Below are 17,881 nucleotides of genomic sequence, written 5' to 3' on the forward strand. Positions count from 1 at the left end.
GCTCAGTCGTGTCTGACTCCTAGTGACCCCATGGACTGCAGCCTACCAGGCTCCTCCCTCCATGGGATTTTCCAGGCAAGAGTACTGGAGTGGGGTGCCATTGCCTTCTCCAAACTCAAAGGCTACTAACCTACTAAAAAATTAAAGGAAATAAAGATATATGTACCCAAAAATATATTTATGAAAAGCAATAGATGAATTTTTTATTAAAAAGAAAATATTGTACTTACTATTTAAAGTAAAAGAATTTTCATTAAGAAGCTTCACTGGTGGCTCAGATGGTAAAGAATCTGCCTGCAATGCAGGAGACCCAGGTTCAATCCCTGGGTTAGGAAGACCCCCTTGGAAAGGGAATGGCTACCCACTACAGTATTCTTGCCTGGAGAATTCCATGGACAGACTTCTTTATTAAAAAGAAAACACTGCACTTACTATTCAAAGTAATAGTGTTTTCAGTAAATAAATTTTAATTAATTTTTTTTAAATTTCATATTATGGTCAAGTAAAGGGACAGAAAGCAACTGTTCTAATAAGAATAAAACAGAACAAGGTAAAAGATAAAGCTAATAATGCGTGCTAAGTCGCTTCAGTCGGGTCTGAGTCTTTGTGACCCCATGGACCATAGCCCACCAGGCACCTCTGTCCATGGGATTCACTAGGCAAGAATACTGGAGTGGATTGCCATTCCCTCTTCCAGGCAATCTTCCCTACACAGGGACTGAACCCATGTCTCCTGCATTGGCAGGTTGGTTCTTTACCACTAGCGCCACCTGGGAAACCAAAAAAAAAAGCAATGGAAGAAAATAAGACATAAAGCTAAGGCTTTAAGAAAGGTGAAGAAACAGAGAGAAACATGAATAGTTAGGCTGAACCATATGAACTGTCAATCACTTTTAAGCTGCACTTGAATTTGTTTCTGAACATTCCATTGGCTCTTCTACCAGTCAGAACAACAGTGTTTTACAGGTTGAGTGTCAAGGGTTCAAACAAGCAAACGGAGGTTGTGAATGAGCTGCAACTCACCTTTTTTTCAGACCATCCACCAAACTGCGAAAGTTAAAAAGGAAATACCTGTTGGCACCAAGTAAATTATTTGTAATCACAAAGCATCCTGAGCTCAGTGGTGAATTCTGCCAGTCTTCTTTTATTTTCTACCTTGTCACTGGAGTGCTAGAAGACCAGAGTCGGGAGGATGCACACCAACTTATATTGGTGACTAGGTCTTCACCACTGCATTCTCAGTTACCACTCTCTTTCCAAACTATTTGATTACAGCATCTAATAAGTAAGCACAGCAACACTAAGACTCAGCTCAATGACTCTAACAAGTTTTTCTCCGCCATGATTCACCTTCCAGAAGCAGGAGTGAAGAGGTGGGGTGCCCATGGAATTGAGGGCAGCACACCACAGTGAAGAGGCACTATAGTATGCCACACAGCAAACAACAGCAACAAGCCAAAAACAAACCAAGCTGGGTTCTACTATACATATGATTCTGCAACATTTTTCTTTCTACTCAATAATATAGCAAAGTTTGGGAGATGGTGAGTGACAGACTGGTGTGCTGCACTCCATGGGGTCACAAGGAGTCGGACACAACTTGGCAAATGAACAACAACATCTGCTACACAGAGAACTCTAAACTTCCTGAAACCCCACATCCAGAGTACTCAAACTACAAATTCAACCAGGGTAAAAGCAATGATAGCAATCCTTTAATCAGAACAAACTGGATATCCTGAGTTAAACGGAAACAGAGTTCAACATTAGAGGGTATACAGACATTTGTTAAGGAAAAAGAAGTGTTTCAGTCAATGTGGGTCAAAAATATGAACAACCAGAATGGAAGCAAGGAGATATGAAAATAAATAGCAAGAAGATATGAAAAATAGGAAGCCAAGAGTCCTCTAATATGACTGAAGCAAGACAGATAGAGGATCACCTGCCTGTATATAACATTGGTTCATTTAAAGAGTTTAAATGTTATCCCATCATTACTTTTCTATCTCATCATTCATCATTACCTTTCTAACCAGGCAGCACTGATTTGGCCACCACTTCTTAGTATAACCCTGAGTTTCTATCTTGCTGGACAAGGAAAAAATATTCATTTTCCTCAGAAACTAACATCACTAAGAGCTGTGGAATATAATTGAAAGTGAAGTAACCAAGTCTCTGGGAAAAGTATATATGTAGGGAACAAGACAAAGAGGAAACAGGGTACTACTATAAACGTTATGGCCTCCTTCCTGAGGTTGCCAACAAACAGCAGAGTAGGAGTATGCTGCATCAACCAAATAAACAAAGCCATCCAACAAATGTTTACTGAGGCAAGTACTACTGTGGAAACTTGGCATGTAAAACAAAGTTAACCTCAATGCACTCTTGATTTCTAGGCAGAGGTAATACACAGCAGATTCTGGTGTTATGATAGAGATACTAAACTATTTTAGAAATATAAACTTGGGAGGGGCAGAACTCTGACTTTAGGTGGATGAAAAGAAGAAGAGATGGAACCACAGCAAGCTTCACAGACTGCACGACATCAGGGGCGTCTTGCATCACCATCACAGGAGATTTACGAATATTAAAGAAAAGAGAACGAGCATCTCAGACCTGTGGGTCAAAAAATGTGAACAGCCTGACCAAAGTAAAATGACATGAAGATACAGCATGTGTTTAGGAAGCCAAGAGTACTTTAATGTGGCTGAAGCAAGATAAGGAGAGGACAACAGCAACAGAAGAAGCTGGAAAAGTTAACATAGAGCCACAGAGAAAAGTGCCTTAGATTACACAGCAAGAAGCTGGGGCTGCTCTGAAAGCAACAGGGAGACATTGATGGCTTTTTAATAAATGGAAGGTGACAAGAACAGATCAATACTTGAAAAAGATAAATTTGGTGACGGTGTGAAGGCTCGATTATTGGGGAATGGAGACAGAGTGATCAGGTTCAAAATGATTACAAAAGGGAGTCTTTGAAATCATTAGATCTACTGATTTTAAAGCCTAACCCCGCTTCCATGTAGGTAATACTGTTTTATATACTTTAAAAAAGAAAGAAAAACCCCTGGATAAATTTTAAAACATTCTATAATTCAGACATTCTATTAATTCATTTGATTTTCCCAATTATTTCAAAGAAGAGATGTTTTATTATGAATAGCTTTGTGGTAAATAGCATCTCCAGTTTTAAATTTTTATATCAATCTCACTAAAACTACTTTCATACAATTATCTCATGGCATGCAGTGAGAAAAAATCCTACTAAACATCAAATTTGAACCAATAACGTAATTGCCATAGGGTTTTCTTTTTTATCTTACCATTACAAGTTCTTCCTGTAATTCACTGCAACTTTTCTCATTATACTGGAGTCTCTTTGAAAGGTCTAAAATTACTTTCTTCTGTTCCTCAATTTCTTCATTGAGCTTCTTGTTTTTGGAGAAATACTCTCTTTCTAATCTGAAAGGTTAAAGTGTCAGAGCAGGTTTTTCAAATATGTTTTATCAGGTCTTATACAACTTTAACACAAAGGGCAGATGTACTATATATCATGGTTTCATGACCAAAGGTTTTAAAGACCACTTCTCATTTTTGCAAATAAAAAGAATTATACATTCTTAAATGAAGGACTCTAACGTAATAATACCCCCATTTTGATAACAGACATTTGTACTATACCCAAGGCTATAAGCAAAATGGATTTGGTTAGTGTTGATTCACCATTATTTATGATTAACAAACCCCACCCACCGCAGTTGAATTAGCTCAGAGACTGCCTCAAAACAGAAAGCAGTCCTATCAAACCACTTTCAAATTAAAGTATAACTTGGGAAATGACACAAATGTTTTATTCCTGAGTGGCCATGCAAGTAGAACTGGTACAGTGACATGAAAAGCCCAAAAGCAAGGATAATTTTTAACAATCATTCATGTTCACTGTGAAAACATAAATTTCTTTTCAAAGGATTTGCCTCCCTATTTACAGTTTGCTCAAGGTAGCATTAAATTGCATTTACATTCTTTTGGGACATAAAATGACAAGCAGTTGGGGAGTATTTTAGTTCAAAATTTGCTGTGTTTCAAATTAAAGAGTTGCCACTATTTTTAATCTGGCATCTTCCTGATAAATGCAGTAGATCAGTTTCCTATAACTTTTAAGCTGTAATATTGGAGGCAAGGTGACTCAGTATAACCAAATCCATGCTGTGCTCAGGCTATAATCCAATGAAGAGCTCATTTTTGAATGGCACATGATCTTACTCTGATCAGTCAACATTTCTTGCTCTAGGGTGGAACAGAGACAAGTCTAGTGCCAACCCTTTGGTCAAGGGTTGGGGACAAGACTGGGGAGTCCCTGGTGACTCAGTGGGATATAATCCACCTGCCAATGCAGGGGACTCAGGTTCAATCCCTGGTCCAGGGAGATTCCACATGCCGAAGAGCAACAAAGCCCGTGTACCACAACTCTTGAGCCTGTGCTCTAGAGCCCAGGCATCGCAGCTCCTGAAGCCCCATGCCCTAGATCCTGTGCTCTGCAACGAGAAGCCACTGTAAGGAGAAGCCCAGGCACCACAACTAGAGTTGCCCCACTCACTGCCACTAGAGAATAAAGCTTTTTTCTTAAAAAAAAAAAAAAAAAAGAATATTCCATGGTAGGGAGGGTAGAATGTAAACACTTATAGACAGATTAAAGGAGACATTTATATCAACTTCTCAGAAAGCAGAACTAAACAACAAAAATGGATCAAAGTAGAGAAAAGATAAGAGCATCGATCCAGGAATCCCAACATATAAATAACATACGTTCCAGAAACAAAAGGTAAAGAAATGGAAAGGGAAAAATCAGCAAAGTAAGAATGCAAGAGAATTCCCCAAAAATGAATTATTTAAAACTCTAAAACTGAAAGAGCTCAGTGAGTGCCCAGCACGAATGGAAAATAGTCCATGCCAGGCCCATCATCAGGACGTTTCAGAACACCATGAACAAAGAGAAGATTCCACACTGTGTCCGTAAAGTACAGAAATACACATTATTAGTATTATTTTATCATGTGTTATAATGTAACATCACTAAACCATTTCAAGACAGGCACCTATGTTTCCAGACTTGGTGGCCACTCTGTCCAAGTTTCCAGAGAAAAAAGCAAGGGCCACAAACAAACAATAGGTAATCAAATAACTTCGGACTTCTTGATAGAAGAATTGAATAAACAGCCAACTAAACTATGACAAAGGGTAAAGATCAACTACATTTTGACATTTTCAGAATGCAAGTTTTAAAAGTCTTCCTCTGATGTGTAATTCCTCAAGAAACTACAAGAGAGTAAATCAGACAAGGAAGATGGGCATGAGATTAGTAAAGAAGAGATCCATTATCAAAGAGAAGTAAAGGGACTGCTACGGATGATGGTGAAGAGGAACCCTAAGGATGACTGTGACAGAGCCTGCAAAACAATCTGTCCAGAAAGAAGGGAGTGGAAAGAAGCCTCCAACAGTGATACATCTTAGAAGAAACTTACAATGATCGAATTTCTGAGGTGCAGAAAAATAATGAGCGATTTTCATCTCTGTTACAGAGTTTAAGAATAATTTATTGATTGGTGCATACAAACTAATCCAACATAAAATGAGATATTAACTATCACGCATTTGATCATTCAGCAACTCTTTACTTTGCAGCTCTTGTGTGCCAAGCACTAGTTTGGAGTTCAGGGAAAGCAGTGAACAAAACAAAGCTCCTCTCTACATAAGAAGACAGACAATAAACAACAAAAATATAAGAAAACGTTGTATAAAGGAAAAATAAATATGAGGGGTCAGAAAATTGTAGAAAAAATATCCTAAAATACAACCCTACTGAAAGGATGGGAGGACGGAAGAAATAAGCCTGTGCTAGGTGGTAGAGGTATACAATAGATAAATAAGTAGAGGCCAACAGGTAACATCTAGAAATAGAAGTTGAAAAAAATGGCACAATATGCATGTTATTCAGCAATACAAAGTTAAATGCCAGAAACAGCTTGTAAGAATTGAAAGCAGTTGCTTCAAAGGAGAACAAACCAGTCAGAGAGAGCAACAGGGTAACAAGACATGGCTTTTCATGAGCTTAACAGTACTATTTCACTTTTTAGATTATGTACAAGTGTTAATTGGCAGGGGGAATATGATGAAAATTCAAGGAAGCCCCAGTCTCTTTGAATCCAATAGAGAAGAGTAAGGACTTGACAGATGGAGGATTTTGTCAAGAAAGAAAAGGGAAAAGGAAACTTGTAGTTAAGATGCCTTCTTTCAAAAAAAAAAAAAAATGCCTTCTTTGCTACTGGATTACCATTCTTTTCCTTCAGAGCTCAGATAAGAATTTGACAACTGTGCAGCTGTTTTAACAAATAGCCATCTTCAGGCCATTTTTCAGCAAGAATATGAACAATAATATTAGCACCACGGGTTATAATACTTTTGTTCTTTTTACACTTTTGGTTGATATAAGAAAAATGAAGTCCTTAAATATTGAATGGAATAAATTAAATAAATTTAGATTAAGTCTGATCGGTATCATATCTTTGACTGGTGTTATTTTAAACTGAATTTAAACTTAAACTAGATTTAAGAATTATGAGGATCTTTTCCCTACCATTGCCCAACAATCAGTTACTACAGTTAATGAAAATCTGATATTTGAAAGAGTTAAAATAAAAAGATTATTGAAAGATTTTCATTTTACACTGCAAGTTTTCAATGGAAAAAAATTTACAACTAAGAAAATTTATTAGAGAAATATAGAGTATATATATTCTACCTAAATTATACATTATATATTTGCTAATATAGCCTGTTATTGTTCAAATTCCTAGCTGAGTTCTTTGAAAGGTATCTTTAACACATAATAATTTTATTTGTTATATTATTACATGTAATATTCAATACATAATAGTATGCTAAAATATATACACATATTCCATCTAATACATATGTATGTGTGTGTGCTTGCTCAGTCGCTTCAGTTGTGTCTGACTCTTTGCAATCCCATGGACTGTACAGCCTGCCAGGCTCCTCTGTCCATGAGATTCTCCAGGCAAGAGTACTACAGTGGGTTGCCATGGCCTCCTCCAGGGATACATATGTATATTCTACCTATATACGTATAAATATATATCCCATCCAAAATAGTTTCACATAGGAATATTCACTGTTATGAAACTGTTGACCAAAATTAAAACTCTGAATAACACACAGTTTTTTCCTCCTGCCTTTTAATAAGATTCCCACCTAGACCTACCTGGGAGGAAACAGAAGTATAAAAACCTTAGCCACCTGCCAGGGTCAGACAGCATTTCCTCTGAAACCTCTTATCAATTGCTAAATCAGTTCTACCCAACAGGTAAAACAATCTCCTACTCCAGCACTCACTGCTCTCAAAATTGTACATTAAAGGTATTATTTGTAAAGATATTATTGTAAAGGTATTATTTACCCTAAAGACCTAAAATATCAATTCTCACTTTGAAATACATTATCCAAAACTTAGAACTACTTTGAAAAATTAATTCTTGAGAATTTGTGACTCTAAAAGATTTTAAAGAAGATTCCTGAAAAACAATCAAGAATACAAGTAGTCATATATGGATATGACTATATGTTGGACCATAAAGCAAGCTGAGTGCCGAAGAATTGACGTTTTGAACTGTGGTGTTGGAGAAGACTCTTGAGAGTCCCTTGGACTGCAAGAAGATCCAACCAGTCCATCCTAAAGGAAATCAATCCTGAATATTCATTGGAAGGACTGATGCTGAAGCTGAAACTCCAATACTTGGGCCACCTGATGCAAAGAACTAACCCATTGGAAAAGACCCTGATGCTGAGAAAGATTGAAGGCAGAAGGAGAAGGGGATGACAGAGGATGAGATAGTCGGATGGCATCACCAACTCGATGGACGTGAGTTTGAGTAAGCTCCGGGAGCTGGTGATGGACAGGGAAGCCTGCTGTGCTGCAGTCCATGGGGTTGCAAAGAGTCAGACACAACTGAGAGACTGAACTGAACTGAACAAGTAGAAAATCAAATAACTTCACTAATCATCCTTCATGTCATCTCATTCCTTCTCAAACCACAGATAAATGGAAAAGAGGTGGCTGTAATATCATGTACAATGAAACAGAAGACAGGATGGAGGAAGAGAAGTCATAGGAACTACCGATAAGCAGTGGGCTTTAATTACTACTTACTGTTTTCTCTTTATTCATTATTATTAACTTATATTACAGCACAGTTATATAGGGATGAAGAACAGACAAGGGACATATGTTAAAACATTGAGGACTGTTAGTTTAGTTAGCTTAGTTGGAATACATAACTAGTATTTAGAACTGTTAGCTTCTGCTTATTGGAACACAAAACTTGAGTAAAATTTTTCAAGCACCAAAAAGCACAGGTAATAGCCAAACAAATTCAAGGAAAAAATTTGCTCTGGGGTCCAATTTTAAAAGTACATAGATTAAAATCTTACAGCTTAAAAGTAAGTGGGTATCTTAAAATTCTTCTAGTCAAGGCTATGGTTTTTCCTGTGGTCATGCATGGATGTGAGAGTTGGACTGTGAAGAAGGCTGAGCACCGAAGAATTGATGCTTTTGAACTGTAGTGTTGGAGAAGACTCTTGAGAGTCCCTTGGACTGCAAGGAGATCCAACCAGTCCATTCTGAAGGAGATCAGCCCTGGGATTTCTTTGGAGGGAATGATGCTGAAGCTGAAAGTCCAGTACTTTGGCCACCTCATGTGAAGAGTTGACTCATTGGAAAAGACTCTGATGCTGGGAGGGACTGGGGGCAGGAGGAGAAGGGGACGACAGAGGGTGAGATGGCTGGATGGCATCACTGACTCGATGGACATGAGTCTGGGTGAACTCCGGGACCTGGTGATGGACAGGGAGGCCTGGCGTGCTGCGATTCATGGAGTCGCAAAGAGTCGGACACGACTGAGCGACTGAACTGAACTGAATCTAATTTGCAGGACTCAAATCTTCAGAATATGTGATAAAGAATCATCTACCCACTATTTCGAACATTCCAAGGCAGACAGCTTACTAGTTCCCCCAAAGAAGCCCATTATTTTATTGTGGGAAAGCTTTGATTGTTGGGAATACAATCTAACTTCTTACAGTTTCACTAGTAGGTCATAATCATTACCTCAAAGCAACAGTAAAGAAGCCTGTGCTATATACTACATAAAGGCCCTTCAAACATATTTAAATGTGCAGATTCAGGATATGGTTCAAAGGAAATAAAAGGGTACAAGTCCTTAGAATAACAGAATTAAGTTATTATTGTAATAACTTGATTGGGATATGGTTCAAAGGAAATAAAAGGGTACAAGTCCTTAGAATCACATGGTTCAAAGGAAATAAAAGGGTACAAGTCTGTAGAATCACAGAATATCATTTAAATCATTCTAGAGGAAGCAAGAAAACTCAGTCAAGAATTACTCATTCAATGTATTATAAGCATTACTAATAAAAGTAATCACAGAGTTTTACATTTTTTCAAACTTCAGCCTTTCAAGTGCCATCTTTATCATTTCTGCCATACAACTCTAAACAATACTTTTCTTTTTAATTAACTCACATTATAAGCTAAATGAAGTATTTTAAAAGGAAACTTTATATTACATCTGTAAATGGAAAACCATTATCTGCCATAAGTAGAAATGAACATTAAAAATAAAAACATAACTAATGTATTGACCTGTTATCATGTTATATACCAATGGTGGTACACATTTCTCTCTCTCAGAGGAAATGGCTTTAAAACATGTACTATTATTTTTGGAAACATGTTGAGCCACTATAAACTTCTTAAAGCATTTCACAGGACTTTTCAGATGAAAGACTTCTGAACTGAAAAAGATTAAAATCAACAGGAGTCAGAAAGATCCTGACCCTCCCACTAATAGCTGTGTGTCCTTATCCTCTTCAGGCTCAATTTTCACATCTGTAAAGCAGGGATAAAAACACTGTAGCTTCCTCACAGGGCACAAAATAAATTAAACAAAGCCATGCAATGCTAGGTATGAAGTGAGCCACATACACGCTAGCCCCAGTAGCAGTATTACTCCTACCATTATTTTTACAGCTTGAGAAAATCTCCAACATTACCCATTTACCACATAGCTCACTTAGGAGACCTACAAGTCAAGGCCTTAAAGATATATATTGTGTTTGCTGTATTACATCAGCAAACACAATATAAAAATACATTAACATATTTACTTTCTGATGCTTAAGCTGAAACTCCAGTACTTTGGCCACCTCATGTGAAGAGTTCACTCATTGGAAAAGACTCTGATGCTGGGAGGAACTGGGGGCAGGAGAAGGGGACAACAGAGGATGAAATGGCTGGATGGCATCACTGACTCGATGGACGTGAGTCTGAGTGGACTCCGGGAGTTGGTGATGGACAGGGAGGCCTGGCGTGCTGCAATTCATGGGGTCGCAAAGAGTCGGACACGACTGAGTGACTGATCTGATCTGATCTGATCTGATAAGAAAGTATTTCTGCGTTTCTGAGACTACTTGGAATTGCCATAATACTTCAAAACCCAAAAGAGCACTTCTATATTTACCTACTACTATGCATTCATAGTCGTGTAGATTTCATAAACTCTTAATATTAATTTAGAGAGTTTTACAGTATAACACTTACACGTTTAGTTTTGCAAAGCTCTCCTGTGCATTATGCTTTTCTCGCTCATATGCACTTTCAACTTCTTTGAATTCATTTTTGATCATTTCCAAATCGGCAACAGCTTCTGCTTGGCTGGCTTTCTCTACCTGCAAAGCTCCTTCAAGGTCTCGAATCCGTAACTACCAGATAACAGAAAAGTAATTGAAGCAAGCAAGGAAACACTTGTACCAATCTCAAATTGAATAGAATACTTTATCAAACAGCTAATTATCATTCATCCAAACAAGTCTTTCTTTCTGGTTTTGGTTTAAAACAAAGAAAATAAACAAGAGGCAGTTTATTCCCTTTCTCAACATGTGTAGTAGAAAAGAAGAAGAGTGGAAGAATACAGACTTAACTGTGCTATGAAAAAGGACCGGGAGATACAATATAACCCATCCCGTCAAAGTGCCTAATTTTGATCTAGTAGCTCATTTGGACATTCCTTTATAAACATAATAAATTAGGTGGTTTTTGAAAATTGGAGAGAAGTATCCTTCCCCTCTTTTGAGAAATATTGTTATATGAACATCTTTTAAGCCCAATAAAGCTAATAGATCTTTTTACTCTTGGGGATTTCTTACTGTAGAACAGTAAAATTTTATTATCAAACAACACTATTTGACTAAAATATATCTAGGTGCAATAATATGATATCTGGGATTTTCTTCAAAATAATCTTGGAGTGGAAGAGTAGAAGAGGGTTAATAGCCAAAACACAACTGGCCTGTGAGGCAAGTCCTGAAGCTGAGTGATCGGTAAACAGGGAGTTCATTTTACTCTTCTCTCTACTTTTAAATGTACTTGAAATTTTAGACAATAATCTAGATTTCCTGCCATCAGTAGAATAGATAAAGTGCACACCCATAGAAGAATAACTTATAGCTGTAAAAAGACAACGAAACAACTTCTGAAAAGTTCTCCAGGTGGTTCTCTATGTAGTGTTAACATATACTGGGAAGAGCAAAGTCTAGATCATTATATGTAGTATGCTGTATTTTGGAGGGGAAAAAAAAAATAAGGAAAGATAGCAGGCAAGTGAGGTAAACAACAGGAGGGACAAGAATTAAATAAATTTTTGACCACTTAATTTTGTTTTGATTTTTGAACTACATAGATATTTTATTTTTTCAGAAAATTAAGGTCAGAATAAAAAAAATAGTTTGCTAAAGCTCAAAAAAGGAGAGAGATAGGGGAAAAAATGCTTTAAACTAGACAGAAAATGTGCTTTAGAACCATAAGACTCAGGTTTGAGTCACAGCTCTACAAATAAACTTAAGTGCCCTCTGGCATGTTAAACTCCAAACGCCTGAGGGTCCTCATCTGTAAACAGTAAATAATAACAAAAAGGAATATACAGATTCTACAGGGTGGCTACAAAGATCTAATGGGACAATATCTATTTAATATTAATATGTATTTAACATTAAATATAAATACATACTAATTATTTACTAAGTGTTTAGATAAATATTTATTAAGTACTTAATACGTGCCAGGCAATGAGCCAACGCTCATGATATATGATACAATTATCATGTACACAATTATAATGATACAATTATCATGCAAGTACACAGTCTTAGCTCTTGTTAGGAGAGGACAGAGTAGCACAATGTGGCAAGTGCTTCCTGTCACAGCACCAGGCCCAAGGGAACTCCCCAGGACACAAGCCTCCCAGGCATGGCAAAAGACAGCCTGACTAGGAAAAATGAGCTCACCAAGAAAGGAAGCCTGGGAAACGCTGCATAAATAAATCCACACAAATAATAATCACCAACAATAATTATCCAAAAATACTTTAATTGAAATATTTATTCTCTTACACTAAACTAAGGTAGTAGACTAGATATGGCTTTGTACATTTTCAAATTTGATCTTTCAAACTTAATTTTTCTTTGTTGTTATGTCTAAATCTAGAGAAGAATATACTCAAAAAGATCTTAATGACATAGATAACCACAATGATGAGATCACTCACCTACAGTCAGATATGCTGGAGTGCTGAGTGGGCCTTACTTAGGAAGCATACTATAAACAAAACTAGTGGAGGCGATAAAATTCTAGCTGAGCTATTTCAAATCCTAAAAGGTAATGCTGTGAAAGTGCTACACTCAATATGCCAACAAATTTGGAAAACTCAGCAGTGGCACAGGACTGGAAAAGGTCAGTATTCACTCCAATCCCAAAGAAAGACAATGCCAAAGAATGCTCAAACTAGCACACAATTGCACCCATCTCACACGCTAGCAAAGTAATGCTCAAAATTCTCCAAGCTAGGCTTCAAAAGTACGTGAACCAAGAACTTTCAGATGTTCAAGGTGGATTTAGAAAAGGCAGATGAACCAGAGATAAAAAAACCAACATCCTTTGGATCATAGAAAAAGCAAGAGAATTCCAGAAAAACATCTACTTCTGCTTCATTGACTACACTAAAGCTTTTGACTATGTGGATCACAACAAACTGTGGAAAATTCTTAAAGAGATGGGAATACCAGACCACCTGACCTTTCTCCTGAGAAATCTGTATGCAGGTCAAGAAGCATTAGTTAGAACTGGACATGAAACAACAGACTGGTTCAAAATTGGGAAAGGAGAACATCAAGGCTGTATATTGTCACCATGCTTATTTCTTTGCAGAGTATATCATGCGAAATGCAGGGCTGGATGAAGCACGAGCTGCAATCAAGATTGTTGGGAGAAACATCAGTAACCTTAGATATGCAGATGACACCACCCTTATGGCAGAAAGCAAAGAACTAAAGAGCCTCTTGATGAAAGTGAAAGAGGAGAGTGAAAAAGTTGGCTTAAAACTCAACATCCAGAAAACTAAGATCATGGCATCTAGTCCCATCACTTCATGGCAAACAGACAGGAAAACAATGGAAACAATGACAGATTTTATTTTCTTGGGCTCCAAAAATCACTGCAGATGGTGACTGCAGCCATGAAATTAAAAGATGCTTGCTCCTTGAAAGAAAAGCTCTAACCAACCCAGACAGCACATTAAAAAGCAAAGACATTACTTTGACAACAAAGGTCTGTCTAGTCAAAGCTATAGTTTTTCTACTAGTCATGTATGGATGTGAGAGTTGGACCATAAAGAAATCTGAGTGCTGAAGAACTGACGTTTTGAACTGTAGTGTTGGAGAAGACTCTTGAGAGTTCCTTGCACTGCAAGGAGATCCAACCAGTCAATCCTAAAGGAAATCAATCCTGAATATTCATTGGAAGGACTGATGCTGAAGCTGAAACTCCAACACTTTGGCCACCTGATGTGAAGAACTTACTCATTGGAAAAGACCTGATACTGAGAAAGATTGAAGGCAGGAGGAGAAGGGGATGACAGAAGATGAGATGGTTGGATGGCATCACCAACTCCATGGACATGAGTTTGAGCAAGCTCCAGGAGTTGGTGATGGATAGGGAAGCCTGGCATGCTGCACTCCATGGGGTCGCAAAGAGCTGGACACAACTGAGTGACTGAACTGACTGATGTCTAAATCCAGTGTTTATAAGTAAAATGACATGTCTAGAAAATATTTCTTCTACCTACATTGGTTTGTTCTTTCAGAAAATATGTACATTCAATCACAAATGATAAACCAATCCAATTGAAGAAAACTAGACAGACAATTCTGAGTCAGCTCTTCCAAATCTGCTATCTCATTTTTATGACCTAATATCTAAACAAATTTAATAACAGAATAGTTCAAGCATATTTTTAACTTTTTAAGTTTATGATAAGATGGTGATTAATTACAACTTAGTTGTCTCTTTTGCTTTTAAACTAGTCTGAAATTGAATTTTACTGGGTGTACCTCAGAGAAAACACTTGTGAATATTTCAGTTCAGTTCAGTTCAGTCGGTCAGTCATGTCCGACTCTTTGCGACCCCATGAACTACAGCACACCAGGCCTCCCTGTCCATCACCATCTCCCAGAGTTTATCCAAACCCATGTCCATTGTGTTGGTGATGCGATCCAGCCATCTCACCCTCTGTCGTCCCCTTCTCCTCCTGCCCTCAATCCTTCCCAGCATCAGGGCCTTTTCCAATGAGTCAGCTCTTCGCATCAGGTGGCCAAAGGACTGGAGTTTCAGCTTCAACATCAGTCCTTCCAATGAACACCCACAACTGATCTCCTTTAGGATGGATTGGTTGGATCTCCTTGCAGTCCAAGGGACTCTCCTTGCAGTCCAAGGGACTCTCAAGAGTCTTCTCCAACAACACAGTTCAAAAGCATCAATTCTTCGGCACTCAGCTTTCTTTATAGTCCAACTCCCACATCCATACATGACCACTGGAAAAAGCATAGCTTTGACTAGACGGACCTTTGTTGGCAAAGTAATGTCTCTGCTTTTTCATATGCTGTCTAGTTTGGTCATAACTTTCCTTCCAAGGAGTAAGCATCTTTTAATTTCATGGCTGCAATCACCATCCGCAGTGATTTTGGAGCCCAGAAAAATAAAGTCAGCCACTGTTTCCACTGTTTCCCCATCTATTTGCCATGAAGTGATGGGACCGGATGCCATGATCTTAATTTTCTGAATGAATTTAACTCAGATGACCATTATATCTACTACTGCAGGCAGGAATCCCTTAGAAGAAATGGAGTAGCCATAATAGTCAGCAAAAGAGTCCAAAATGCAGTACTTGGATGCAATCTCAAAAACGACAGAATGATCTCTGTTTCCAAGGCAAACCATTCAATATCATGGTAATCCAAGTGTATGCCCCAACCAGTAACGCTGAAGAAGCTGAAATTGAATGGTTCTATGAAGACTAACAAGACCTTCTAGAATTCACACCCAAAAAAGATGTCCTTTTCATTATAGGGGACTGGAATGCAAAAGTAGGAAGTCAAGAAACACCTGGAGTAACAGGTAAATTTGGCCTTGGAGTACAGAATGAAGCAGGGCAAAGGATAAGAGAGTTCTGCCAAGAGAACTCACTGGTCACAGTAAACACCGTCTTCCAACAACACAAGAGAAGACTCTACACATGGACATCACCAGATGGTCAACACCGAAATCAGACTGATTATATCCTTTGCAGCCAAAGATGGAGAAGCTCTATACAGTCAGCCAAAACAAGACCGGGAGTGGACTGTGGCTCAGATCATGAACTCCTTATTGCCAAATTCAGACTTAAATTGAAGAAAGTGGGGAAAACCACTAGACCACTCAGGTATGACATAAATCAAATCCCTTATGACTATACAGTGGAAGTGAGAAATAGATTTAAGGGACTAGATCTGATAGACAGAGTGCCTAATGAACTATGGTCGGAGGTTCGTGACATTGTACAGGAGATAGGGATCAAGAACATCCCCAAGAAAAAGAAATGCAAAAAAGCAAAATGACTGTCTGAGGAGGCCTTACAGATAGCTGTAAAAAGAAAAGAGGCAAAAAGCAAAGGAGAAAAGGAAAGATATAAGCATCTGAATGCAGAGTTCCAAAGAATAGCAAGGAGAGATAAGAAAGTCTTCCTCAGCGATCAATGCAAAGAAATAGAGGAAAACAATAGAATGTGAATATTTATAAATATATGATTCAAATATACATTTTTGGGTTTTTTTCTAAGCTATAGTACTGAGTATCAAATACTAATTTTTAACTATATGAGTGAAAATATACATGTAACAATTTTCATTATTATAGCTAATAACTATATATAACTGGTTATACAACTATTATTGAAAACTTAAATTTGAATTCAATTTCTTACATGAATTAAGTTCAGCCTTATTGCTTATTAATGCTATTTTGAGGAATTCAATCATTTTTTCTAAAAGAAAAAGATTAATGTACATAAATTTGCTTTACATACAGGTGCACTCAAATAAATGGGCCTAAGAATTTTGCGAGTAAAAGGCATGGGAATTCAAGATAAAAGTAAAAAAAAAATTTATAAAATTCTTACGAAATTAGTTGCATCTCATGTTAAGACCTGTTTAAATACTAAGATAAAACTCTGCAAATCCTATTAATTAAATTTTAATACAGGAGAAGAGTCCAAGTCTTTTTTTTTATAATCCAAATTAAATGATGGAACCTGGGATTTTTTTAAGATTTATTTTTATGTGGAACTAATTTTAAAGTCTTTATTGAATTTGTTACAATATTGCTTCTATTTTATGTTTTAGTTTTTTGGCCATGAGGCACATGGGATCTTAGGCCCCCTACCAAGGACTGCACCTGCACACCCTGCGTTGAGAAGAAAAGAAACATCCAGGAAAGTCCCCAGAACTTCGACTTAACGCAACTTTACATAAAACTATTTACAACAAAGGCTGCAGGTAAGACGTGGTCCACGGCAGTACTTGACAACCTGCAGCCAAAATGCCTTTACTAATCTTCCAAGTTCCTTCTCGTTCTGTAAGCCCCAGGGAAAAGGACACCTTCCTTAAGATGCCTTCATTCAAGTCTCCTCTCAGATTTACTCCTTCTCTTTATTATGCTCCCATAGCACTTCAGGATTTCATATTTCTACCTTTATATCAGCATAGAGGTACACAGGATCTCTGGTAATGGAATATTTAAGTCCCAAAAGGAGCTCATTCACTTTTATAACTTCAGCTCTCAATATAAAAGTGCATATTTTTAAATGGTTTCAAAAAGAATTCATGCCATGACTGTTGATAAAAAGAACATTCTTATGAGCAAATCTTCCTGTAACAGGCCAGATGGCAAACATATTAGACTTTCAGACTGTGAGGTCTCTGTTAAACTACTCCACTTTGCCAATGCAGCACAAAAGCCACCACACACAAGATAAAACTTCACAAGCACACATCGTGGGTGAGATTCAGTCTGTGGGGTGTAGAGTGCCAGCTCCTCTCCAATAAAGACTATCATCAACTATATCTTTATAGTAAATAGAAAAACATGGGTCTCATCAATATGTTACCTGCTCAAAATGCACACCTTGGCTCTCTGAACATGATGCTGTTTTTCCTAGCTTAAAAAGATCCACACAAAAATGTTGTTTACATTGTACCTGAATAATTTCAGAATTAAATTTCGATTCCAAATGTGCTGCTCTTTCTGCTTCAATATTTTCTTCTAATTTCCTCACTCTCAGAGTAGTTGCCTGAAAACATTAAAAGTTTAAACTCATAAACATTGGTATTTAAATTGAATAGAGGCCACTACATTGTAATTAAC

At 37.4% G+C, this 17,881-nt stretch overlaps 1 protein-coding gene across 16 annotated transcripts in view; it reads right to left on the reverse strand.

Moving 5' to 3' along the window:
* CCDC171 (coiled-coil domain containing 171) overlaps window positions 1-17,881 on the reverse strand; it is a 338,655-nt gene that overhangs the window by 253,694 nt on the left and 67,080 nt on the right. For 14 of the 16 annotated variants that reach the window (XM_044939834.2, XM_044939830.2, XM_044939831.2 and 11 more), the window contains 3 exons: window positions 17,715-17,807; window positions 10,694-10,854; window positions 3,324-3,462 (listed from right to left, as the gene is read on the reverse strand). The exons of 1 other annotated variant lie outside the window; for it this stretch is intronic. In XM_044939834.2, coding sequence (XP_044795769.2) covers window positions 3,324-3,462; window positions 10,694-10,854; window positions 17,715-17,807 — 393 coding nt within the window. The remainder of the gene's footprint in view (window positions 1-3,323; window positions 3,463-10,693; window positions 10,855-17,714; window positions 17,808-17,881) is intronic. One more of the 16 variants, XM_044939833.2, reaches the window with a different exon arrangement.

Source organism: Bubalus bubalis, chromosome 3 (genome assembly GCF_019923935.1).
Source record: "Bubalus bubalis isolate 160015118507 breed Murrah chromosome 3, NDDB_SH_1, whole genome shotgun sequence".
Classification (NCBI taxonomy): Eukaryota; Metazoa; Chordata; class Mammalia; order Artiodactyla; family Bovidae; genus Bubalus; species Bubalus bubalis.